At 38.0% G+C, this 25,902-nt stretch overlaps 1 protein-coding gene across 2 annotated transcripts in view; it reads left to right on the top strand.

Moving 5' to 3' along the window:
* Window positions 1–25,902, top strand: part of CDK19 (cyclin dependent kinase 19) — a 127,012-nt gene that overhangs the window by 53,013 nt on the left and 48,097 nt on the right. For both annotated transcript variants that reach the window (XM_069805078.1, XM_069805079.1), the window contains exon 4: window positions 7,580–7,720. In XM_069805078.1, the coding sequence (XP_069661179.1) occupies window positions 7,580–7,720 (141 nt within the window). The remainder of the gene's footprint in view (window positions 1–7,579; window positions 7,721–25,902) is intronic.

The raw sequence follows: 25,902 nt of genomic DNA on the forward strand, positions 1-25,902 counted from the left end.
ATAAAAATATATGGACAGACTGGCTTTGTATTATATGAAATGCTTGTTATGTATATATTCTGCTTTTTAAAAATGTAGGATAGAGATTATAAGCATAGTCATGTGTACCTAAAAATAATCGTCACATAATGGAAAGGAGAAAATATTCTTCCTACATGTGAATTTTTTAACAGTAGCTGAAGCTAATAACACTTTGAATAATGTTCTTATATCCCAAATGAAATTGTGAGGGTGTTGCATACTGATTTGTGCAATAAACCTGCACGTTTGTTTAATCACATGAATGTTTTCTAATAAATCTGAGTTTTAGAGTATTCTTCAAATATGGTGTAATCAGTTATAATTCTTTGTTCCACTAGGCTTCAGTTTAGTTCTTAATCATGAAGATAATTCTGATACTAGTTGGTCACAAATATTTTTATATACATGAAAATACTTTTCTCAGTGTAGCAGTTTTATTTTTTCTCTTTTAATTCTCTGTAGTCATGTGTCTGGTTTTAATTCAGCCCCCCTCCACTAGGTGATTCTTTGTGCAGTCTTCTCTGTCTCGTGTGTATTTACCAATATAGGATTCTGCTAGCTGGCAGAAGAATGTAAGATTTGTTGGGGCAGAAGGGAATGGACTGGCATAGGTTTTGATTGCTTTAAAGTTACAATTTTTATTACCGGCCATTGCTATGGAAAGTCTTTATGGCATGATTTATCCCTTCCAAATATAACTAAAGTGGTGGCTGGATTTCTTGCAGAGAGCAGCGCCATTCCTTGTCGATAGCTGTTTGTTCTGAGAATGCAGCTGTCGCTCTCAAAACTTGCTTTTTCTGCCAAAATTGTAGGGAATTCAGGGTAGTTTATGTGGCTTCATTTTCTGTACCACAAAGCATGAGAATGGGAGGAAACAACAGGTAGGAACAGACCTCAAAGACAGAGGCAAGGGTGTAAAAGCATAAAGTGTGTGAAGAATTAATATGAACAGAGTGGCACGAATACTGAGTGTTTCAGATATATACTGAAAGACTAGCTGAATTCTGATGGTTTTTATTACCGTCATATAGAGTTACTTTGGCATGTTTAGGTCTGAAAGATGTAGAAGACCTAGGAAGACCCCAGCAAAACCTAGGAAAATTATACTGATTCTGTTTGTCTGCTCTGTGCTTCAAAGCTTAGGTATTTAAAGCAAGTTGGCATTACCAAAAGTTAGTGTATTAAAGCTCCTTTCACTGTTACTTAAAATGTTGACCTCTTGTCACTTGGAAATGGATTTTGCATTAGGTAGTTTTGTTAGTGACATTCTAAAGAAGGTATGTGATGATGGCCATTTACTGGCATCGTTTAGAGGGAGTGTGTTGAGGCATTTTTTGCCCCCCTCCTCTTTTGAGGGACTGTTATGTGTTGATTGCTGTAATGCTTCCAAAATTGGAAACTAAAATGATGGCTGTAGAAATACTTTTACCCACTTTTGTTTTGATTTTTTTTTTTTTATTTTACTTGTGATATATCCTTGATAACATTTTTTTGGTGTCTAAAACTTTGGTGTCTGAAATGAGTCCTAAGTGTAGTCATATGAAGCTGTGATTTGTTTTTGGAACAGCAAACAAATGTTACTCAGGTTAGTTGGGTCTATCTTTGCTTCCTCTTTTTGCAAATTGTACAAACAATGCGTGATTTGTTTTTATACCACCTTTAGATTTTGATTTATTCTTTCATAGCCTTTTAAGTGCTTTACATTTAATGTTCAACAATATTAGTTACCATTGTTTGGGTATTCATTGCTGAAGAGAGAAGATGGAAATAATTTTATGTTTAAAATGAGACTTGAAGGGATATAATCTGATTCTTCCTCTTGGCCTTGGCACAGATTTAATGTGTATCCAAGCTTCCATCTATTTAATATTAAAATGTAATTTTACTTTTTAATGGTGCATTGACAGAATTCTGTTTTATTCTCAAAGGTTGGGTTAGGGATTGGATAGAACGAAGGGTTTTAGCTAAAGTATGGGAGCAAACAGACAATTTACTTCAGCAGGGAGAGACGTCCTGTGTTGACATGATTGCGTTTCAGTTTGATGGAGATGCATGTAATTTTGAAACAAGCATTGCCTTAAGCAGTAGAACTCAAGTCGTCAGGTTTTCTAGGGGGTTGTGTTTTGAGGTCTATGGATCATCTCATGTCTGTTGAGGTGGGAGCTCATGCTGTAACTTCATTTAGTCAGACATGCATAAAATCTCTCCTTTAGCTGGCTTCTTACTTCCATGAAAACTTTCCAGGTCTGACTTGTTTGTTTGTTTGTTTTAACCTCTGTCGTACTAAACAGCAATTCTCAGAATCGGGAATGAGATGACACAAACGCAGAGTATGTTTGCATCAGCTTGACTTCCTTGGAAGCAGGCTAAAATTAGGATCTTTTTGAACGCTCATTTAACTGCTGGGGGAATACTAGGGTTTTTCATGGAACAAACTAAGTGAGTTTGCTCTATATTGTCATGCATTATGTTTACTTTGTGGTGGAGTATTTAGAAAATGTACTTAGTTACTCGTCAGCCAATTTCCAAACCAATTTCGACACACTAGGTAACATAGAAGGCAGACGAACTACTAGATTGAATATTGTTTCATGAGTCACCACTATTCTCTTTCAAAATGCTTAGCTCTGTTTCACTTTATTATCATTTATACGGTTTTGCCTTTGCAGAAGCTAAAATGGTCATACTGAAATAAGCCGGTTCATCCATTTTTCCTCTCAATTTTATTAGGTTTTTTGAAGTTGAAAATTGGTAATAAGCAGTTAATAAATAAAACCAATAGTCCTGGAGATTGCAGACAGCAAATTATAGCAAGCCTCTGGAAGCTTCGTTACTTTTCTAGAATGTTAATAAATGTATACTTTAATGTTGGTCAGTGAAATATTAATTTAATTTAGAATATAGACTTAAAGCCATTGCCACAAAGTCAATGCCTTGTTTAAATTTAAAACAAAATATGTAAAAGCGATTAAAATACTTTTACATTATGTTTATTTTCAGAAGTGGATACCTAACTGGCTCACAACGTTTTTGGAATCCAATTGGTGGCAGCATGTTTTTAAGATTCATGAGTCTGAAAGTACAGATGCACAGAAAGGGAAAGCAACGTCGCTATTTCTGCTGAATATATTTGAATATTGCTTGGAGTTTCATTTACATCATATGACATGCATTCTTCTTCTTTCATTTTGAAGCATTTTAGATAGATCAGAAGGGAGAGCTTGCATCTGCAGTGTTCTAAGGAGCTACCTAAAATGAAATTATGGCTGGATAACATTGTGGATGGGTTTCTGTTCTGTAGCGTGTGACTTGTGTAGTGCGCGCTGACAATTAAGGCTTCCTTAAACTTTTGCATCTGGGTATATTCCAGCTTTTGTGTCAGGTGGTCTATCAGAATATGAGAATTAAGTTATTTTTAGGGAGTGACAGTGAAAAAAGACACGGAGAGTGCTGAAGCTGTTTGACCCTCTGCCTGCTTGTCTTCTTGCTACAAACATGTCTGTCTGGCTTGACTGGATTGTGGAAGTCTTCATGTTTTTTCTTAGTGGTTATTCATTAGGGGTAAGATTCAGCAAAAAACTTGAGCATACCTAAGGGTTAGAAGCTGCAATGTCCAAGCACAGCTCCTGGTTTTCAGAGAGAGATGCCAAATGTTCTTTGTACCTGTTAAGATTCAAATCTGTAGTCCCAACTCAGGGGACTGTCTTGATGCTGTGCTATTCTGCAAAAAAGATTTATTGAATGAGAGAAAGGAGGAGTGTGGTTTTGATGAAGCCTAGCTGCTAGGGCAGTCATCTGGGGAATGGGAAATGCAGGTTATAATTCCTATAATTCATGTAAATTATTCCGTACCAGGTCTAAGATTACGGCTATTACATGCTGTACTTGAGGCTGCACTTTGGGACTATTCAGGAAGGGAAGCTAGCAGAGAATGCCTCATCCACTTGCACAGTGCAGTTACGTATAAAGAACATCCTAGTTTGTGCTGGTACCTGCACCCATTTTTACGCCTGAGGTCTTGGATTTAAACTATTAAATCTTAAATGTTCTGACACGGAAAGAGCACGTCTCCATGCCACAGTAGAAGTTAGCAGAATTGCTCAAGTTAAAAAAATTCTTTAGCGTAGTTGTACTAGTATGACATTCTTTGCTTTGGAGCTTCTTGTACACCTGATCTCCAAAACTTTTGTCAACTTGTTATGACCATTCATTTTTCTGGTTTGATGCTTTTATTTATTTATTTATTTTAATTTGAGGAGTATTTTCCCACAACAGTGGTAGGGCCATATAGATATATTTCTGAAAATATAAAGAAATAAGAAAAAAGCTTGGACTTGCTGCCTCTGGTAAAAGAGATACTGTTCAGCAATGGCACCTATTTGCTCTTCTGTTTCTTAGATGGACACTGCCATTAAAATTGCTGGGTAGCGTTGGTTATGTGTGTTGGTCTTTCTTCATATGGCTAGTTGCCTACAAGAAATTGGATGAACTACTTTTTTTTACAAAACTCTTGAGAGTACGACTTGGTCACAAGTACTGTGGATTCATTCCAATGGCATGGGGCAAATTCAGCTTTTCAGTTCCCTGTAGTATTTGGCCCTGCAGTATGTTTTCAGTTTAATTTTTGTTGTGTTCTCTAATCTAAACTGTGATGGGGTGAAATTTGCGGTTTGATGAAATATAAACTTCTGTAGAGTAAATTGGCAATGGTAATTTTTATTTGCTTTTGTAGCAATGGTGATATTGCTTGCTTAAAGCAAACCTATCAGTTTTAATTCACTTCTGCAGTTCAATAACTTTCAAGAAAGGAGCTTGCTTTCTTAGCCTTTCTGATTGGGACAAGCAAGCATCAGAGCAAGATGGTTTAGAATGTGCCTAAGTGGTATTTCAGGGGCAGATAAGAGCAAGCTCTGCTGCCTTCTGGAGCGTGTGCCAGCTTTGGTGGGTGAGGTGGTGAGCCTCTGCTGGCAAGTCTGGCTGGGTAACTTAGCTTAGCATTGCACGGATTTAGTTATGCTAGCTCTGGTTTAGAGGTAACTTGCATACCTAAAGCTCAGTGTAAGGGCAGATTATCTGCCTCAAAAGTTCACCTAGGCGTTCCTGTGGAACAAGAGGAATAAAGAGGGATGCTGCTGCTTTGAGTTGCTGCAGGAAGAAACCTTCCCCTCTTCTACCCTTGTGTAAGCTTTGCTCTGCTGATCTGGTGGATGGCCCTGGTTACTAGTAGCTGCTTGACTGATAGTGTCTTGTTCTTGAACAGATTCTCGCATTGCTTCAAACATCTGCTCAGTCCCTTAGTTTGTCATGGGACAAAGCCTTCGGGTAGGGTTTTCCCGGTCTGTTGGAAGGAACCCAGGAGTCACCCAGGAGGGCAGGGACAGAACCGAGCGGGCAGCAGCCTGGTGCTGTCGCATTCCCTTCCTCCAGAGGTACCGGGGGGGCTGTGGTGGGGCCAGGTTCCTCCTCAATGCAGCCGTGGTTAATCGTGTCTTGTTTCGTCCCAGGAGACCCTTTTTCGGTTTCATTTTCTGTATGCCTTTCTTATAAGGAATAACGTTTTGTGTGCATACTGGTCAGTTTTTAAATGGGTATAGAAATCCCTTTTAGTGATTACATGCACCTTGAAAAAGGGCTGGGCTGGGTTTATGGGTCTCTGTTATGACCTTTGCCTGTTAGTGCTCCTGTATTTTTTTGTAGCGTGTATTAATAAAGATGCATATTTGGGAGTTTATAGTATCATCACTGCTTTACAAATCGTACTGTAATTACACATGAAGGTCATTATCCAGTGATCATTGTGTGGTACTGGAAGGTAGGGACTCCCAGTTGAAGTTTCGACACAGAATCTTCTGTCTCAAATGACAAGAAAAAACTTCTCTACAGAAATTATCCCTTAAGGCTTCCCATTATAGTTTTCAGAGTGATTGCACAATTAAAGGATCAGGTACTGACAGCTTGTTTTATTTACTGATCCTCATTTGTATATTAAAAACTGATAATCCTGTAGATTTCTTTTATACTGTTCTTAATATACAGCCTTCACGGTTGTACGTGTGGTAGTGGAAGGCTCAGTGGGAGCATTGCTGTTGATAGGGAATAAGCAGGCTGCTGTTCTGATTTATTTGGGCTTTTTTGCTTTTTTTATTTCTCTTGAAACACTATTATCTATATCTTTGCTAAGCACAGTTTGTCGGTGGCTAAAGTACTGGTGACAGCCAGAGGTAGCATTTATCATGAGGAAACATTAACCCGTTGGCCTTTTCATTGGGAATAGTAGTGACAAACTTGGCGAGGGGGGAGGCTGGAGGGAGCAGAGGTCCAATGAAAGCACAGCCATTGGCTACCCCTCTTTAACCTGGGGAGGGGGATGATCTTGAACTAGACAAATCCTATTTAAAGAACTGGGTAATTAGTAGTCTTGTCACTCGACAGATTAGCATTTTGAATCGCTTTCAGTAAAAATGCAAACTGCATTTATTATTTCTGTCTTTCAAAAAGCACATAATTGAAAACTATTTTATTTGAAATGCTTCTTTGAATCTCCTTCAAAAAGGAGTTGGTTTTTTTTGGTTTTTTTATCTGAATGCATGGATTTAGTTGTTTGCTGAATGGCAATATGTTAAGATTGTCTTTGTGCCTTGCATAGCCCCACCTTGTCTGAGGATTAAAAGGTAGAAGGGCCTCACCCCACTTTATTTCTTGTATGGGGTAGCAAACCCAAACCTAACCCATCATCTCCACATTGATCTTAAAATAAATATTAATTAGTTTATGAATATTTCATGATCTCTCAGCAATCTTTTCATGATCTCTTTTTCATTCCTTCAACTGACTAATGCTGGGGTCCCTTTCTGCATTCCATGTTTTCAAGTGGTATTTGTCCTCTTGTGGGCTGACTGACTTTTGTAATCTAAGAGCCGCTACTTTATCATCAATGAAGTATGCAGCCAAAACTCAGAAGCGAGAATATAACCATTTTTAGATGTTTGAACATGATCTCACCCGGATGTTGTGGTGTGAGGTTTTTGGAGTCGTCGTTGTGTCCCGTGTCCCCCCATGTACCCCCCCTTTAATCTTTATTTAAATATTTATTTAATCTCTCTTTACTGGGATTCTGATTTAGGGGGAACAGTAAAGTAGTTGTAAGTACTCTGTCCTGGGTGGGTTTGGACAGGAGGAGGGAAGGTGTGAAAGCATAGAGTGCGATCCTCTTTCTGGTAGATACTGCTGGTTTGGAAGCTTCTGCTCTAGCAGCTGAGGATAAGAGGATCCCAAATGGGGAGGAGGGAGGGAGGACAATGTCTAAGACCCTTTACTGGAGGTAAGTAGCCAGTCTTTAGATACTAGCAAAAGCTTGACAGCTGTTTTTTAAAGAACTCGGAGAGTACAAACAATTTAAGAAAATTGTGAGCATATCACTATTACTTTCAATTGCAAAGTTCAACAAACTTTGTATTTCATTCCATTATTTAGTGTTAATAGTTTAAAAAAACCAACACAACAAAAAAACTCTCTACTTATCTAACATGCTTCATGTTTCTACTTGTTTTATTTCTAGCATATTATCAAGTTTCACCGTGCCTCAAAAGCAAATAAAAAGCCCATGCAGTTGCCAAGATCTATGGTTAAATCCCTACTCTACCAGATCCTCGATGGAATCCATTACCTCCATGCAAACTGGGTGCTTCACAGAGATCTTGTAAGTGTTGCATGTATTACCTAGTTAAGAAAGTTCCACATGCATGTTGTTGGGTAGGAGAAGAAAAGTCCCTATTAGTAATCTTGCATATCGATCCGTACAGCTCTTCCTGTTATTGTTGCAGGAGACCAATGGAGATTTTAAACATGAAAACAAACTACGTTTTCACATTGTTTTTATCTGAGTCATCTGAGCTCAGACAATGATGCTAGATCCGGTAAAAGGATTGCAGATACCAATATCTGAAAACAGTACTGGAGCCAGCTGATACATGTTGGTTGAACATTCTTATAAGTTTGTGCGTGACTTCGAAAAGGCATTTAAGTAGGAAAGTGATTGATACACTTGTACATTGTTTGGCTTACGTGCAAGTTACCGTAAAAGCTAGTGGACGAGTAGGGTTTTTTCATGGAGTATTTCTTTTCCATGTGGTATTTTTTTCTGACCGTGGGAAGAGAACTATGAAAGAGTTGTCATCTTGAAATTTCTCATGACCTGAAGTGGCTCTTTAAGTTGACTGCAGATGACAAGGGCAGCCAGTTGCCTTGTCTTAGTTACCCTTTTCCCCTTAAAGTTTCCCACCACTCCTCATACTTACATGAAGTACTACTAAAGGTTGCAAAAAGAAGAATACTAATATGGGTATAGTGCTTGCTGCCACTTGCATTGTAACTAGAATTTTTGGCATGAGACAAACAACATGAGGGTTAATATGCCAAATCTGTTCTAATAGTTATGCCATTGTAACATCAGTAGTAGATATGGTAGGAAATGTAGTGTAAGCAGTGTTTAAAGCCACTGCTTTTATTTGGTTATTTTTTGTGATTGCCCCAGTATGTCAAAATAAGGATATGTGTCCAGAAACTTACCATCACCAATTAAGTTTTGTGAGACTAGATTGTTCTCGAGTCTTTAATAGTAAATAGGGGCTTGGATTAATTTTTTGATGTAGAGCAAATGTTTTCTTAAAAGATATGAATGAACTAAGGCAGGCCTGGAATAGAAGTCACAGACATCTTCTGAAATAAGTTTTATTTAATTTTTCTCATAATAACTAATGACAGCGGCCAGAAGTGGGGTTTCAGGTTTTGGTAAGGATCTTTTTTTTTTTTACCTTGTTCCTTGGTATTTATTGTCAGTTTTTTCTGTTAAATTCCAGATGTTGGTATGTTTGTGGTTTTGTTTGGGTTTTTTTTCCCCACCTTTGGAATAGTAGCCATGAGCAAAAGCAGAAAGCAAGTGCAACCCTGATTTTCATGCTACAATTATTACTTCCCTAAGGAGACAGCTGTTGCTTTGGCAGAGTGCTGAAATGCAATTAGATACAGCGTGAGAAGGAACACCTTGAAAAGTCTGTATTCAGCTATGTTTAAGGGAAGTGTATGTGTTCATGGAACTAGTAAATATATATACACTCAAATGCCATGCATGAACTTGATATCTTGATAGGAAATACAAGACAGTATCTAAGATAACAATAACAAATACTCTAGAGAATTTTCTTGCTGGTGTTGTTATTTCCAGCCTGCAGCACCAGGTGTTTTGCATGACTAGTGCTGCTACTTTACAGGTCTTATCTGTTGTTGATGAGTTGCAGCAAAGCTGGTGCCCAATGTCTCTGTCTTTTCTCTTGGAACTTTGGGAGCTGATGGTTGCTGTTACAAAAAAGACAACTATCTTTCATGGCTCTGGAATAATAGTGCTTTACTGATGTTGGCATAATTGAGAAGGGAGAAAAACAAATTTGTGAAGTCTTAATGTATTCTTGGTATGTGAATAAATTTAAGTTAATGGATTCTGGGATACATCAGTAAGAGAAAGGAAAACATTTAAAAATTTGCTTTGGTACATTGGTGATTTAAGTGTATTCAGAATCTTTTGCCTTTTTAAAAATTATTGTGGATTTCTGAAGAATTCAGGTATTTAGTTATTTTGTATCTTGAACAAGAAAAAAACTGGTACTATTCTGGATGTGTCCTGTCTGCTCTTGAAATTAGGAGTTAATGTAATCATTTAGTAACTGATTTAAATTCTCAAGTTAACCAAAAATTGTATATATCTCTAATCTTTATTTATATGCTCTTACCTGTGATTTTTTTGCTTCTAAGAATGGTACCTCAGGCACGATTTCACGGGGATCCGTTTCTTGCATATATGCAAATACCAACTCTTCAATGTCATCTTAAGATGGGGAGCAGTTTGTCTGGTGTTTTTCTCTTAGCTGTTTTAATTTACATCCTCTGGAAAAATACTTTTCTATTTTATGTAAACCAAACTTTGCATCAAGACACCTTGTACTTTCCTGGTTTAATATAACTCTGTTCTTACTATTTTTAGCATGCATTTGGATGTAGACCAAAGATGGCGAGATCCATAAAAGTCATGTTTATGCTTATTTCATTGCTTTTTTTTTTAAAATTAGATTCCAAGAATATTTATCATAATATTAGCCAAATTCTCCTAAGCCATGGAAATGACCTTTAGAACTTCTTTAACAAACCTTGCAGTGAAAAAACGGAAACATAGGAGGTTAGATACCTGTGAGAGTACTTGCTTAGAGGTATTTAAAAAACATTGTTTAAATTTTAATTTGGTACTGTCTTTAAATCAAAGAGATATTAAAGAAGCTAGAATACCAAATGCACTTTTTAAAAACCCTGGTTCTCAATGGATCTTTATTTTTAGATACCTTAAAATTGTTCCTTTTAAGTTGTTTTTAAGATCAGCGGTAGCCAGCAAAAGCATGACAGAATAATAAAACTGGTGAACGATGTGAACTTGCAGGCTTGCAATACATGTCCTGTCCTTGGGCTGAGCTAATGGATAGTTTCTACCACAAGGAGACAACCTCATTCCCCTCTTCACTACCACTAGGTATTGCCACCCATTTTAATGGCCTGGCAGATGACACTCACCTGATTTGTGGTGAGCTCATTCAGGGAGTTAAACCCACAGAAAGTGTTCACTCGTCTCCTACAGAGCTCCTTTTCTGCGGGATTAGCTCCCTGAGGGATCTCACTGGGAGTTTACGTGTGTGTGAGCTGGCGCAGAAGAAGCGTGAGGCTGGAGGTGGTGACAGAAAGCTCAACAGGTCATTCTAGCGTCATCTGCTACTAGATCAGATTATTGTTAAAATGCACCTTTTTAATTCTTAGATGAAAGTGCAAGTGTTTTTAAAAGATTAAATTCAATTGTGCTTCTAAATCAGTATGACTTTTATGTTTACCTTGAATCTCTTCTGATGTAAGACTTATGTTAGCTTAAACTCTCCCAACACAGGTCCAAATTTAGGGAAGTGCCCAAACTGAGGCAAATTATAACACCAAATACACTTGTGCTCATACTTCTAGAAATATGCAAATAATTTAGTGTAGTGTATCTTTAATTTCTTGTAATATTGGGGTTATTTTGTTTCTGGCTTTCTTATCCTGAAGGTAGCTGAAAGGTGCTAAGTGACTTTTTGGGTATAGTTTTTTGGCTAATCTGTTAATTTCGGTCAGTTAAAAAATATTCAGCAGTAACTTCCTTTATGGCAAGATTCAAACCAGTACAGAATATGGGACAGGAACATTAGTTTCGATTTCTTTGAATAGCATTATCTCAGTTTATACACTCTGGAGTTGACCTAAGTCTATAAAAATCCATGCATTTGTTCTGTCAAGCCATTTGGAGTGGGATTTTGTTGTTGGATTGCATGTCGTTGGGCAAAGATAATTTTGCCTTTTCGACATAGCAGCCTTCCCAAAAGCCATGCGTGAGAGGAGGGAGGCTTTGCTGGCTCTGCTAGCTGCTGGGGCATTTCATTATGAACAAGAGGTTAATACAGATAGATATTAGAGAAAGAACTTTTGGTACAAAGCTTTTGGTTTTTTAAAGTGCTCTGTATACACTGTGGGCTGTTCAGTTGAAGGAGATCTAAAATTGTGCTCTGTACCTTGAGTCAATAGCCAGTTAGAAGATGCAGCATGTGGAGTACAGTATTTCAGGGTATTACGGTATCTTTGTCCCCTCTTCCCCCAAATGCAAATTATTTAGATTTTATAGGAATGTTTAGCAAAGGCCTTACTTTGCAGAGACATCTAAAAATGGAGATCTTCCATACACTGTTCCTAGTGTGCGTTCATGTTAGCAACAGAAAGGATTTGGGCACTTTTTCTTGTGCTAATAACCCTTCTGTAGTTGATGTTAGTTGCTTAAGAACAAAAGCAAACAGAACTGTTGCTTTAGAAAAGGCTGAACTGTTTCCTTTAGAACTTGATAAAAGCAATTTGTTTGTAATAGGATGTATTTTGCTGGAGGGAGGTATTATCTATGAGATGTTTTAAGTGCACAGAAACCATATTGAGGAATTCATTTAAGGTTCCACTTATGTCCTTGAGCATTTCTTTAGAATAGTGCTTAATGTTATTAAAACTACTGGTTGAAAAATGAATGTTGGAAATCAAACTCACTAGAGAAGTGCAGAAGAGAAATGCAGATTCCCCCTTCCCCCTAGGGTTGTGTTAAATGGTTGCTTTCAGCATTCTGAAATTGGAAACTTGGTCTTTGCAATAGTCATATAAACTAACTTTGTACAATGTACAAAGTTCCTAAAGTGTTTTTATTATGATTTTAAATACTTGTTGACTAATAATTTCTCAGTTTCTCTTGTATTGCCCCTCTACAGCTTTAGAATGTTTAAATTGACTATGCATGTCGTTTTACAAATTAAAGAGATTAGCTTGCAGCAAAAGTCTTTTAGATGGAACAACAGTGATATAGGTGAAACTACTCAATGTTTGACACACCTTGAACTCACAATTTTGATTTACATACAGAGGGCAGAGTTAACATGTTCTGATGGAACAAAAGGTGTCCATGAGTTTTAAATTGCAGAGATTTAAAAAAAAATCATTTTCACTCTAATAATTCATTTGTATTATTCTGTTTAGAAAAAGATTTAGGTGTCTAAAGTGTGAGACAGAGGGTAGACGCTAGACAAGGTGGTTCCCTGGGCAGGTTTGGATGTATAACTTACTATTGATGCAGAAGGAGGTCATGCTGCCTCTACTCTTCTCTGCTCCACTGTGTTTCTCCTCTTCCTCCTCCAAGCTGGGGATTGGCAAACTAACAGGAGTTAAAATTAGACTCACAAAGAAGAGGTTGATCTGTGTGCAAGTTCATTCCCTGATCTGGTTCAGCACGCAATTACACAAATGCTTATGTAAGGTGGATATATGGGCAAGATGGATGTACGTGTGGGAGCCAAGAGGACAAGGATGGGTTATGAGGGAAGGGTAGACTTCCATTCTTAGTGACGTCGTCCTATTCTGCTGGCAGTGTTAAGTATGTGATCTGTAATCTTCCTCCTCCTCAACCATTTTGGTACCTGTAAATTTGTTGATGCCTAGTAAGAATAAAAGGAGCACCTGCAATTTCTCAACATAAGAAATATAAGATTTGGTGGTTTGAGATGTGTTTTTTGAAGAATCTAGTTACAGTTGTTTGAAATAATATTTCTGCCAGTGGCAGAAAGCAGAGTGAGCCTGTTTCTCAGGTCCTCCAGTTTACAGTCTAAGATGTCAGGATAAATACACCTTCTTTGGTGTTTAAAGCAAACGTGAACAGCGGTTGCAAGGAAAGGGTGCTTTTCCTACTTCTGCTGTGGAAGAGAATGGGTGGTAACATGGCAGACTTCTGCAACCAAGTGGCTAAATCCTGAAGCAAATTCTGGATGTGACGTCCTTACATACTGCAGGACAGCTCTTATGATGGTATTCAGTGAAGAAAAGTGGTTGTAGTGGGAACTTAAGGATTATTTTTGTCACTTAGACAGCAAACATTTTAGAGTTTTGAAGCTGATATGTACAGTAACAGAGTGGAGACAGTAATTGAGTTTGTGGCTTATATTACTAAGACATACTGGATAGAAGTAGAAGATAGGGAAGGAAAACAAAAGGAATCTCAGTGGGAAACTGAAGCAAAGATGGATTTTTTTTTTTTTTTTGGAAGACACAGCTAATGGAGAGAGCAAGAAGAGCCAACGAAAGTCTTTCTGCAGTTCTGTTTTTCAGTCATCTTTGTGTACATGCCCTGCAACACCGTGCATTGCTTTTCCTTACTGGTAGCCAAGACTGCCTTTTCTCAGGATTTTTGTGATGTCCCACTTCATCATTCCAGTCAGGCCCAAATCTTACTTGAGCTGGCCTTTCCTTGATGCTTCAGCTGCTGAGTGGGCTCAGCTGGTGATGCTTCCATATCCATGTGTGGTTTTCTCAGTGTAACCCTTTCTCTCCAAATCAGCCTTCTCTAATTTCACTAAGGGGTGGGAGGGAGGAGGAATCCAACTGTGGTGAAGACTTTGCCACAGGTTTCCCATCTCCAGCTTTTTTGTTACCATCCGCTTGCCTCTTAAACCAGAAGATCATGTATGCGTTCTGAAGCAAACGTTCTGTAGTTTGCTTCACCATGTCATCTGTATTAGCAGAAGCTATTTTCATTGCGTGCTTAAGCTAATCAGTTTGTGTTTCTTCCTGGAGTGGATTATGGAGTGTCCATGCACTTCTGCCACCTGCAGAATTTATGGAGTGCTAAATCTGGGCATTTTTGGTGGAAGGACATAGCAGGCAGCTGAGATTTGATATAATTTTCACTCCACATGTCTGTTTATATAGTGAATGTCTGTAGACAGCCTTTAGGATGATCAGACATGTGAGCTCCCAGATTCATGCTTCTCAACAGGTCCTCTGAATACCCAGCCACCACAGTAACATTAAACCCAGTATCTTTCTGAGGGTAAATTTTTAGCAGAGCCGAGAGATGCCTGTGTGCTGACCCGTGCTGGCTCCAGCTGGCCATGGTTGCACTCAGGGCAAGCTGTCTTCTCTGGTGCTCCAGCTCCACATCTCTTGCGGAGCAGTGTGTAGTGGACAATGCAGTAGTTGTTCTTTGTCAGGCTTGTCTGGAGACTGTGGGTTTTCTCCTGTCAGAAGTAAAGCAGAAGTAAAGAACCTCCAGACTGAAGAAGCAAAGGCACAGCCTATTCAGAAATGATTAAACTAATTAGTGGTTCATCCTCTAACTCTGATAATTTGTTGTTTAACAAAAAATCTATTTATTATTAATTTATTCAGAATGAGTATTTTAAATGATCTATCATGATGTTTGTATAGAATACCAACATTTTAGTAAATTTTCAGAAATTCAGTTATATTAAATTCAATAAAGCTCCAACAGATTTCGGATTTCTAGTTGACTGGTTGACTTTGAGTTTAGGAATTAATTAAAAAAAGCAGTCATTTTCTCTTAGTAATCCTCCTCTAGCCAGCATGCAAACCTGCAGTCTCTTACCATGGACCTATACCTGGACTCTGCTCTGGAACTTTGCTGCCACAATCCACGACTCAACCTGTCTTTGCCTCTGTTTCCCAATCTGTTAGCTATTTATGGGTCTAATTTGTAGTGTACTGCTTTATGTGTTATGCAGTCTTTGAGTAAAAGCAGTATAATATGTGTGGTTTATGCAGTTAACTATTTTTTTTTTGTTGTTTGATACTCTTCTTCTAATGAGCTGGAAGTATTAACAAAGACTAAGAATTAAAATAAATTGCATGTTGTATGAAGGCACCAGAAAATTTCTGAAAATATTCTTAAGTGGATACTGATCTTTTACTTCTGCTTTCATGTCAAAGCCTTTTAGAAATGAGAAAGGTCTCTCAGTGCTTATAGTATTTAACTACTCCCTTCTCTTCCTCCCTGTACCCTCCCAAGAAGATTTTCCAGGCCAATAAATAAATAGAAAAGTTACCTAAAAAGCAGCAGAACTGAAGTGGTTTTTAAATGTCGCACTTGCATTTTGCTAGGCAAGTGAACTGTGGGTTTGAAAGACAAAATGTAAAATGACAAGTGCAGGAAACTCCCCTTTCACCAGCAATTCTAAAAGAGGATTTTTATGTGCTGATATCAAAAGTAAATTTAGACGTAGGTTCCTGCATCCCTCTCTTGACAAGCAGCTGCTGCACAGGAATGCAGAACTGTTGGGTCCTGCCTTCTGCCAGTAATTTTGCACTGGCTTGAGAAGCTTCTTGGCCCTGTTCACGGCTCCTATAAATAAATAACGAGTCAACCTGTCTGCCAGTTTCTTTAAACTTTTTAAAAACACTGTAATTGTAATCCCCACCATTCTGTGTCATTGTGTGTGTGTGCGCGCGTGAGATGGGCGCACGAACGTGTACGGACACGCACTCCCGACTCACTTTCTTCCCTAGCTGTGTATGGGTTCGGGCCTCTTAATCTTTTACTATTCCATCTGCGTGATCTCTTTGGGGGGAAGGGGACTTTATACAGTGTCAAAGAACCTTATGAATGATCATACTCAGCTTGCAGATTTCCCAAAAGAAAGGAAACGCAAGCTAAACCTATGTATTTCAAGAGGTTAGACTCCATGATAACTTTAGAAAGTGATTTGAATTTATTTGCTGAAAGGTTAGCACATTTTTTCTTCTTTTATATGTGGTTAGAGAGAGGATACACTTTTTTTATTTACTGCTGAGGAACAACACTATGTGGGTGCTTATACGTGTATTTATATGGATACATGCTTCTAGATAGATAAGCTGTAATTTTACATGCTGAGTAGCAAACTGAATTTTATCAGCATATGCTTTACTCCTTTTTCTGTTTAAATATTAAGCATATATTGAGGGGCACCTACTAAAAAATAGTGCATTTCTCATTACGCAGAACTTTGCTTTTTTCCTTTGATTGTAAAAACTAATCTTCACGTGATTTAGAAAGGTGTATGAAGACGTGCACAGAGTATTACCTCTATTGAGTACATGGAAACAGCAATTTTTCTGAGACTGACTAATGCATACCTTTTGGTTTGTGGCAAGAGTATTAAGAAGATGTTTGTACATTAATTTTTACTAATAAAAATAATTACAGTTGAAGAAAAATGTTTTACCTCAGGTTCTGAAACAAGCTTATGCCCATAAACCCCTGACTGGATATAAATTCAGATGAGTCAGAAAAAACAAAGGGACTGATTTAATGTTCTTTTGGCTGCGTTTTTGCTGCTAAAGTCAACAGATGACATACGGCCTCGATGAGCTTCATATCTCTTTTCCTGAGGTGGAAAAAGGGTGAGAGGAAGCCAAAGTATTAAAGTAATTCTAGAATTTCTTTGGTCTTTTCCTGATACAGAAAAAACAGAAGGAAAATGTCATCTTTTCTAATAGCCCTAATTCAGATACCATCTGCTGTATGAAGGTTTCTAGTAAATACATGATGTATTTAGCTTGGTGGTGCAGCTAACCATTTGGAGTGAGCAAGCCAGGTTTTGCATTCTAAATGAAAAATGCAAAGTTTAGAAGAAGCTTTTAAAAGTTTTTCTTTTGTAAAAGACTTACCACTTTTTTCTTCTGTTGGAGAAAGTACCCATGGGATAATGGGATTGGCTACAAGTGTGTCTTATCAGATTATTTCTTTTTGGACTCATTGCCTGTTCTGAATAAGGCTACGAAGGTTGACTCCATATTATTGACATGTTCGTATTACAGGAATAGAAATTAATAAAGCTTAAAAGAAGTATGTTAAAATCAATGAAGACAACTAATGTAACAACATATAATCGAGAAACTGAAAACACTGCATTTTTTCTTCATGTTGCTTGCCATCTTGCACTTTACCTTGTGCATTTCTCTTCATTTGAAAGGATACTTTAGTTATTACTGGTCTACTAAGACATGGCAATAATGTTGCAGATTGTTTTGCATTTAAATTAAGCATCTTTGATCAGCGATCCAGGAAGCTGCAGTGACTAGCAAGGGATGTTAGTTTATTCCTACTGGTTTATGTGTGAACCTTGTCAAAGAAAGGGGCTCTGCTGCAGAAAACGACTGATCAGCTGGTTTTCGCTGATGGCTTATCTCGGGGCCTCTTGTCTTCTCCAGCCTCCATCCTTTCCACTTTCTGGCTAATGTTTCAGAAATCATTGGTCTTACTGTAGCTGTAAGACCAAGTACCACAGTTATGTCAGTTAAAGAAAATGAAGGAAATCCTTTATACAGTCTGTGAAGTGACCAACTATGTGAAGTGGTCCTCTCAGAAACTGGGCACTAGGTCTTCAAATTCATCTTTAGGGAAGGTTATGGTAGTCTTATACTTGTTTTTTTTCTGAATTTCACATAAAGCAGCTTGAAATTAAATTTTCAAGACATTTTAATAAATACAGGAACAAACCTTCAGCACATCTGGACCACTGGTAAAAGTATTTATAATATTGTTTCATCTATTAACAGTGAAACGGTGAAGATTTCCAGACGATAAAGGCTTGTCATAGTGTAAGTAGTCAGTCTTAAACGCATACAGTTCTCTGCATACCAAACCTCTGTACTAACAGGGTTTTTAACTGTTCTTTCTCTTCTCTGTTTTCCTGCCCTCTGGAAGCTAGAAGCCCATGTGAATATATGACAGGTATTTTGACAGACCCCTGTTCCGCTTTGTTCAGCACCTTAGTGGTGTTAGAGCACAACTCGCTATTACCTTCTGGTTTCCTTTCGGTGGCTTGTAGAAGCACTTCCCCAGCAGTTCAGTAACCTTGCTGTGCTACTTTGTAAAGTAATAAAGAACAGTGGGGAAATTATTGTACTCTAAGTAAGCTGATGGCATCTGAAAGATGGTTATTATATCAGGGATTATGGTTTTGTGTTCTCACACAACCTCTCCCTCCCACCCCAAGCTAGCCCCCCTCTGTGATGCTTTGGTTCCTACTGGTATAATAAACTCTGAATTTAAATTTTGGTTGGTTTTGTATTAGTTTATTTCTATTTAACCACTTCTGGTTTTTTTTTGTTGAAGAGTTTCACCTAAAACAAAAAACCCAAACAAAAAAAAAAATCAAAATAGTAATAAAAATGAAGTAAGGTGGTACAAAGAGTGTACTCTTGCTTATTCTGCTGGCTTAAATATGGAGCCCGAATCCCAAAACTGAGCATGATAATGCTCTATGTAGCTGGTGTTCTCCAATATAACTAATGTCTGAGAAAATAATTCTGGAAGACAATATTTTGTATTCCTGAAATTCCCCTTGGAATGGGGGGTTTCATCTACTCAAACCATTTTGTCTTATGCTGTAACTGTTGCCAAAGAACGGGTTTTTCACAAATGTGTCTTCTGTTCTACATTTTTCTTTAATCCATGAAACATGCTTGTACATTTTTACTTTGATTTGCCTTTCATATAGTTACTTTTGATGTAACAGTTGTGGATGATGATTGATAGAATTATGAATTAAGTGCAAACTCCAGTAGGTTACATTTTAATGAGCTGATACTGACTTCTAACGCTATGAAAATTATTTTTGTGGCTGTTGAACTGTAAGTATGATTAGCTGTTTGCCAGCTCAGCTGAAATTAAGTCTCTTAAATGGGATGTTAAGGTTCTTTTTGCTTCTTGAAATTCAGGATGTGAATTCCAGTTTCAGCCCTAAAACTGCTTATCAAGTAAATTTTAATTTGAATTCTTGATAGTTAAAACCAAGAGAACTGCAGACCCATTTAGGTTTTGGGTAATGTGCGTGCTTGAAGTTCTGGTTATCTGGATAGTATAATAACTTTGCAGTAGCTTCTTACTAATTTTACTGTCAGCAAATACATATGCTGTGGCTGGCTGACTGCCACTGTTTGGTAGGGTGCAGGATTTACTTGGAAGCTTATTTTTCTGTGCGTGTCTTCTTGCTCTGGTGGGGAGCTCCTGTTCTTCTTCGGTGCCATCTTCTGTAGTGGCATGGGAAGGGCTTGCAGTAGCAGTGGACCTTTTAGGAGATCTAAAAGTCATCTTTTCTATGCAGTGTAAAAATACTTGAGTGTATATTGCGGTGTGTTAAGTTTGAAAAAACCTTTAACAAATCGAGCTGTTTTCTAGTTTATCTCATTTTCAAGCTCTTTCTTCTCCTACAGTGTGGAAGTTTTGGTGCTTATTTTATACCTGTCTATAGGGATATATATCCCTTTATAACCTGTAGTTTACTGAAGTGCTGATCCCCACAGTTCTGCTCACTTGTGACTTTTCTTTTTGCTTCATTGGAGAAATACTAGATGCTACTCTTGTTTCTCTCTCTGGGGTGGTGTACATGGGAACACTCGGAAAATTCTGCATTAACTGTTGAAATAGATTGACTAAATTGTGTTAAACTTCTTTGTGGCTATTCTGAGTGATCTGAAAACTGAGTTGTGCTCAATTCAGCTGTGCCAGTGCGAGGTGGTGCTGTCTGAGACCGCCCAGCCCTGCACTGCGCTGGAGGCGATGCTGGGTACCAGGCAGTCAGCGATGTGAGTGCCCTTCTCCGCTGTGGCTGTCCCAGCCTGTGGTCCCGGTGCTAACCTTTGCCCTTGACAAAGGTATATTTATTCCTGCTAAGGTGCTGAAGTGGGCTGGAGGGCTGCGGCAGAGCAGCCCATTCACTGCAACTGTCTGCTGTCTGGGCGATTATCTCCAGCGGAGAGACAGCGTGGACTGCTAGAGGCAGTAACGTTTGAAACAGTACAGCTGTTTTTCTTGGTGCACACAACTTGGAACCCTTCTTCAGTATTTAGGTAGTTTTAATTTAGTTGAAAAACTTAAACTAAAGCAGAGGGTATGGCTACAGGAACAAGTTACAGCAAGGCAGTTTAGGGTGTGGATTTACTCTGCAGTAGTTTCTCTGGAGTAACTGCTCACCTGCATGTTTTTATCCTGCAGAAAATGCATAGTCCTTTGATATCTTGCTCCATAATGAAAGTGAGATAAAATTGCCTAATGTACCATCATTAAAACTGGACAGCTACTGAGTTAATTTCCAAGTGCCTTACATTGTTTCTGAGGATGATTTCATTAAAATGCTAGTAACTGAAATGTTGATATAATAATGACTGTATGGCTTTGCATGGGGATTTTTTTTGTTTGTTTGGGTTTTTTTGTTTGTTTTTTTGTGTTTTTTTTTCCTGACTGGTACCCATATGTTGAGCTTGTAGAACAATTCAGCCTTCTGGGTACAGTCCTCCTACAGTGCATGTCTAGTTCAGTCTTTATTATGCAAGAACCACTTCAGTCTTACATAAAATTGTGTTCAGAATTGGGGTGTGTGTGGAGGGTGTGAGTCTCCCTTTTCATCTTATTAATATCAGATTTCAAGTTGTCAAATGAGTTGATAGCTTTTGGATTTTTAATAGCAGGGACATTACAGCCATTAAATCTGTATTAAAGCTCTTATTGCCTCTAATAAAGCTTCCCTTGACTTTCACCCCTGACACCATGACTATTTTAAAAATGGATGTTGCAACTATAGAGAAGAGCTTCAGTTGATGGGCATAGCATATACACAACATGGGACAGAGTAACAGGGAGTAGAAAGCGCTCTGATGGTATGTTCTGAAAGCTAGGGCTTTTCTCAAAGGCATTTCATTACACAGTATGCTTTTCAAATGTCATAATCTGGCTTTGGGGAACAGGAGTTGAGCACCTAGCCTATTTATGCAGTTTGAAAAAAGAAAATAAGAATTCCCACAAGGAGTTTATTTGCATTTTAAGCACTTGATGTTTTGTGAGAATGTCCAAGGACTTACTGGCAACATTAACAGTAAGGTGAACCATAAACCTCGAGCACTAAAAACATAGATGTTTTTCCTAGTAAACTGGGGCAAATTTGCTGTAGTAAGGACAATCATGTCTTTCTTTGAAAGTGTACTATGTGTTTGGAGTTGTTTAACTCTTTAAAAAAAAAAAAAAAAAATTAGGACAGCTTGACCTGCCACACTTTAACATGCTCGTGTTTTTGGCATGAATCACAGAACATTTCTCAGGAATTGGCGGTATCTCACAGCCACTGCATGTCTATGCAGGTTGTTTTTAATTTTTAAAAAGGGCATAATTGTTGAATGGAAAAATATTATAATTAGTTCTGAACTATTTCAGATTTTGTTTTCGGCACGTAGAGCCTTCTTCACAACTCTTCTCTGTTTTCTTTCTTGACACAAATCTTTCATTTGCTTCCAACTTCCTGCTCTTCTGCCCACGTTCCCATATCTGTTGATCTGCCTTTTGCCACCTCTTTAACATTACTCATATAACCTTGACTCAGATTTGACTTTCCTAAAAAATTCTTCTTTCTTCATCTTCACAACCTTAATTACTGCTCCTCCCTTTGGCCTTCGCAACTTTGAGCTCTGCAGTGGCTGGTACAGGTAGAACGCTGTGTTTCATACCTTGACTGACACAGGGGGCGAAAGCTTGCTTGCTCCACGTGGAGTGACCCTCCATTATTTTAGGATCTTGTTAAAAGTACCATACTAATTAAAAAACTTCATGCACTCATTAAAACCTAAAGGTCTCTAGATTCTGAAGTTGGTAATGGTCCCTGCTGCGGTGGTTCTGCCTCAGAAAAGATTTTGAGACTGGCTTTCTTTAAGGCTTTTGCATCTCAAAACAGCTTTTCTGTGTTTCCCCACTCAAAATTTTATGTACCAAATCTTCTTCCCCTATGCCTTCTAGCTTTCAACTTCCACTAGTAGCTTTAAGAATGAATAGTGTGATAATGGTCATGTATGTTTAAGCTACTGCAGTCTATAGTTCTCACATGTCTTAGTTTACATCTAATTCTTGTAAAGCATTTGGAGATTACTGGGAAAATCCTTTATGAAATAAAAAGGGGGTTTTATCCTTTTTGGGTTTGGCAGGCCTCTTTTTCTTTTCTTTTTTTATTTTCTTCTTTAAACAGCAGATCACTCATTGTCCTTACACTTTAAAGAAAAAAAAAAACCCCAACCAAACAAAAAAATTTAACTTTACAGAAATGTTTGTGTTATTTATATTGTTGGAAGTATATGTATTACTGACTACAGGTTGTTTGGAGATGTCGAGCTGGTACCATATAATGATTAGTTAACTTGCAGTTATTTTGCATGGCAAGTTTGTAAATGTGTCTGAAAAATCTTCAACCACAGACTTCAGTCCAGAATTGGCCTCGATTGGTGATTGACTGAAAAACCCTTTAAAAGTTGGTGCTGAAAACTGGCTATAGGCATTCCAAGTCAATAACTAATTAGCTCCTCCACATGGTATTAGATACAGTACAGCAACTTCAATTCAATGTGTAAGAGAAGTTTTGATGCTTACTATTGAACAATTATAAAAGTGTTGCAAATAACTCAAGACATGAACAAGTTATTAAATAAATAATTAATAACATGTTAGGTTAAATTTTTCTGAAATTACTTCATGATTTTTCGGTTTTGTGCTGCATGTGTCATTTGGAAAGAGCCTAATCTTCAAAAGCAGTTAACAATCAGACTCCCACACCTTGTCTTAAGTTGGCTACCTAAAATATTTAAGCACCAACTGTTTATATCCTGCCAAGAACTGCTTTTTGGTTTGCATTAATGAGGACAAATAATACTAGTACCTAATGTATTTGTTCGTGAAAGCATCTGTTAACATAATTGTCTTTGATGCATTTTTATTAGGTAGTACAATAAAAATGAAGATACTAGCAATATACTGAAGAAACAAACTTTTAGAATCTGAAATGCCATGTTGTAGCAGTATGTTACACTAAATATTGTAAAATAAATAAATTTAATGTACCTACCCCTCCTCGCCCCCCCGCCCCCCCCGAAATTCTTGTACGCTTCTGAACAAAGGAAATTAAGAAATTACTTGCTTATTGTGTAAATTATTCTGGCCTTGTTGCCTTTATTGCTTGTTCCAACATCTTTTCTTTTGTTTACGTGCACAAATCAAGATACTTCTAGGACAGAAGATAAACATTTTACTATCTACTGTGCAACTTTTAATAAACTGTAGTAATTTCTATGAACATTTCAAGTCATTATATCAAATATGCTCAATGCAAACACTCTTCTTCAACTTACCTGGGTTATTTTAAATTTGAGGACTGGAAAGATGCCATAAATGTTATGCAAGCCTTAATGGAATAATCATAAATGTGACAAAATGTCATTGCCTCAATCTTGTGTTGGTTTTGCAAACACAGTAAGAAATCGAGGCAGACAGATAAACTTGCTATTACTCTAAAGAGATTTCTCCACTGCTCTGCTACAACTTGATTACCACATGTATAGTCTATAAGTTGAGGAACCTCTTCATCTGTGACTTGCAGGTCAGAGTATAAGCCCATTTTCTTGATGGAGACAACTTGATTGTGAGTACAAGTGCAAATATGAACTTGAAATCTTGTAGCTGCTCTACCTGCCTGTGGGCACACTTACCAGCAGTATTCTGTGGTAAATAAGAGATACCTTTATTCCTTCATGAAAAGGAGCAAGCTGCTTAGTGCTTACTGCAAGATACCACACGATAAGAGTGTGCCCATGGCAGTTACCCAAATGTTAGTGGAGGTGCTGACAACTCACGCTTTCACTTAGCCTAATTAATTTGTTCATCTAGCTGCACGAATTTCTAAGGCTAATCCAAATGTGTTACTCTGCACATGAAAATACCTGTAGAAAATACTAAGAATGTAACCATGACTGTTTAACGGATGTACGTATAAACAATTTTTGAAGTGGGATCTCACACCTGGTTTATGCTGTTGAGAAATACTAAGCCTACTGCATTTGATTATTCAAGCAAATGTATTAGGGGTCCAGGCATTTCCCGCTAGCACCGAAGTGCCATGTGAGCTCTTTGTGGCCAGGTTTTTTAGGTTCAAGAACAGGTTGCTTAAACTCTTGTGAAATTTTTACCCTCAAACGCTATCTCTTTGCTAGTAAAAGATTCATAGATGGAAGGGAGGGAGCAGTCTTCACAGCTCTAAAGTGATAGTGTTGTGGAGTTGTGAATCTTCCTTAGTTGCGTCCAGCATACTTTGCCTCAGTAACTGCAGAATCTTTATTTTGAAATTTTGGAGGTGCTGCAAAGTATTCTGCAGAGAGAAAGACTCTTCTGGGCAAGGAAGTGATATTTTTTGAGTGAAAACCTGGAAACTGTAGAAGCAGTTATGGGTAAGGAAAAAATACTTCTCGTGGCCAAGAGGGCAGAATACATAACAGCAGTTACAAGCTTTGCTTCCAGCTTGTCTTAGGCTGTGACTGTTGATACTAAAACACAAATTGCAAAAGCTGTTCTACAAAGTGAAACTGGTTTATGTTAAAAAAAAAAAAAAACCACATAAAATTTATGTTTGTTTGGTTGGTTTTTGATTATTGAAAATCAGTATTTATCAAATGGTGTAAATACAATGGTATCTGAGAAACAAAAATACTTCTCTTTTTCCAAGACAAGAAAACTTAACTATCTTGGACTATACCTACAGCAGCTTGTATGTAACTGGGATAAATGCTTGAGACTCTTAAAAGATAATTTGTGGTCTCCATAACTTTTTAATTGGTGTATTAAATCTTAACTTTAAATAGTTTTTCTTTTCTTGAACCAAGTTCGGGTTTTCAATCTCTGTATTCTGACCTAATTTTTTCCCAGTTGCTCATATACCTTTCCCAGCCTCCACCAGCTATGCCTGTGGCTGCAGACACTTTTCTTGGTCTCTGCACCTTGCTCCTGCCACCTCTGTTGTTTTACGGGTCAGTCTTTCCTTGAAAGAACCTCTCTGGTTACTGTTCGCCAAGTTCTGCCCCAGGCAGACCACATCTACTGGTTACTTTCAAAACTCCCCAGCTGCTTGTTCAGGTGGAGACACCTTGGGACAACCTCCAAGGGTAAACTGGGAGAATCAGTTTTCTCCAACTTTATGATATAAGGCTGGGTTTGAAATGCAACTGTTGGTGAAGAACCTGGCCATTGGTGCTCGGCTCCTTAAAAATCAGAGCCTGAATGGGCCTGAGGATCCCCCACAAGTCAGGAAACCGAAGAGTGAGGGAACTGCTTCAGCGTGAACTGACTGAGAGATGGAGAGATTTTATCTGGGGCCTGGGGTGAACAGAGTGATGGTGATAAACTAGGGAAAGAGTTTCTGTTAGGATGGATTTGAAAGGGTATGTTTTGCTTAACTTTGTAATGAATGCGTCAGCTGAGCAGTGGTACTTTGTGCATCTGCTCACTTTGTGGTCCATAGTTGCTTTTTTCCACTGCAAGCCATGTGAGGTTGTGCTGCCTCGACAGACACATTAGCTAGTTGTCTAGAATGTGGTAACTGGATGGTGAGTCTGAGACTTTATGGTCCACCGGACTGTTAAATCCCAATTAGTATT

This window comes from Haliaeetus albicilla, chromosome 17 (genome assembly GCF_947461875.1).
Source record: "Haliaeetus albicilla chromosome 17, bHalAlb1.1, whole genome shotgun sequence".
Taxonomy (NCBI): domain Eukaryota; kingdom Metazoa; phylum Chordata; class Aves; order Accipitriformes; family Accipitridae; genus Haliaeetus; species Haliaeetus albicilla.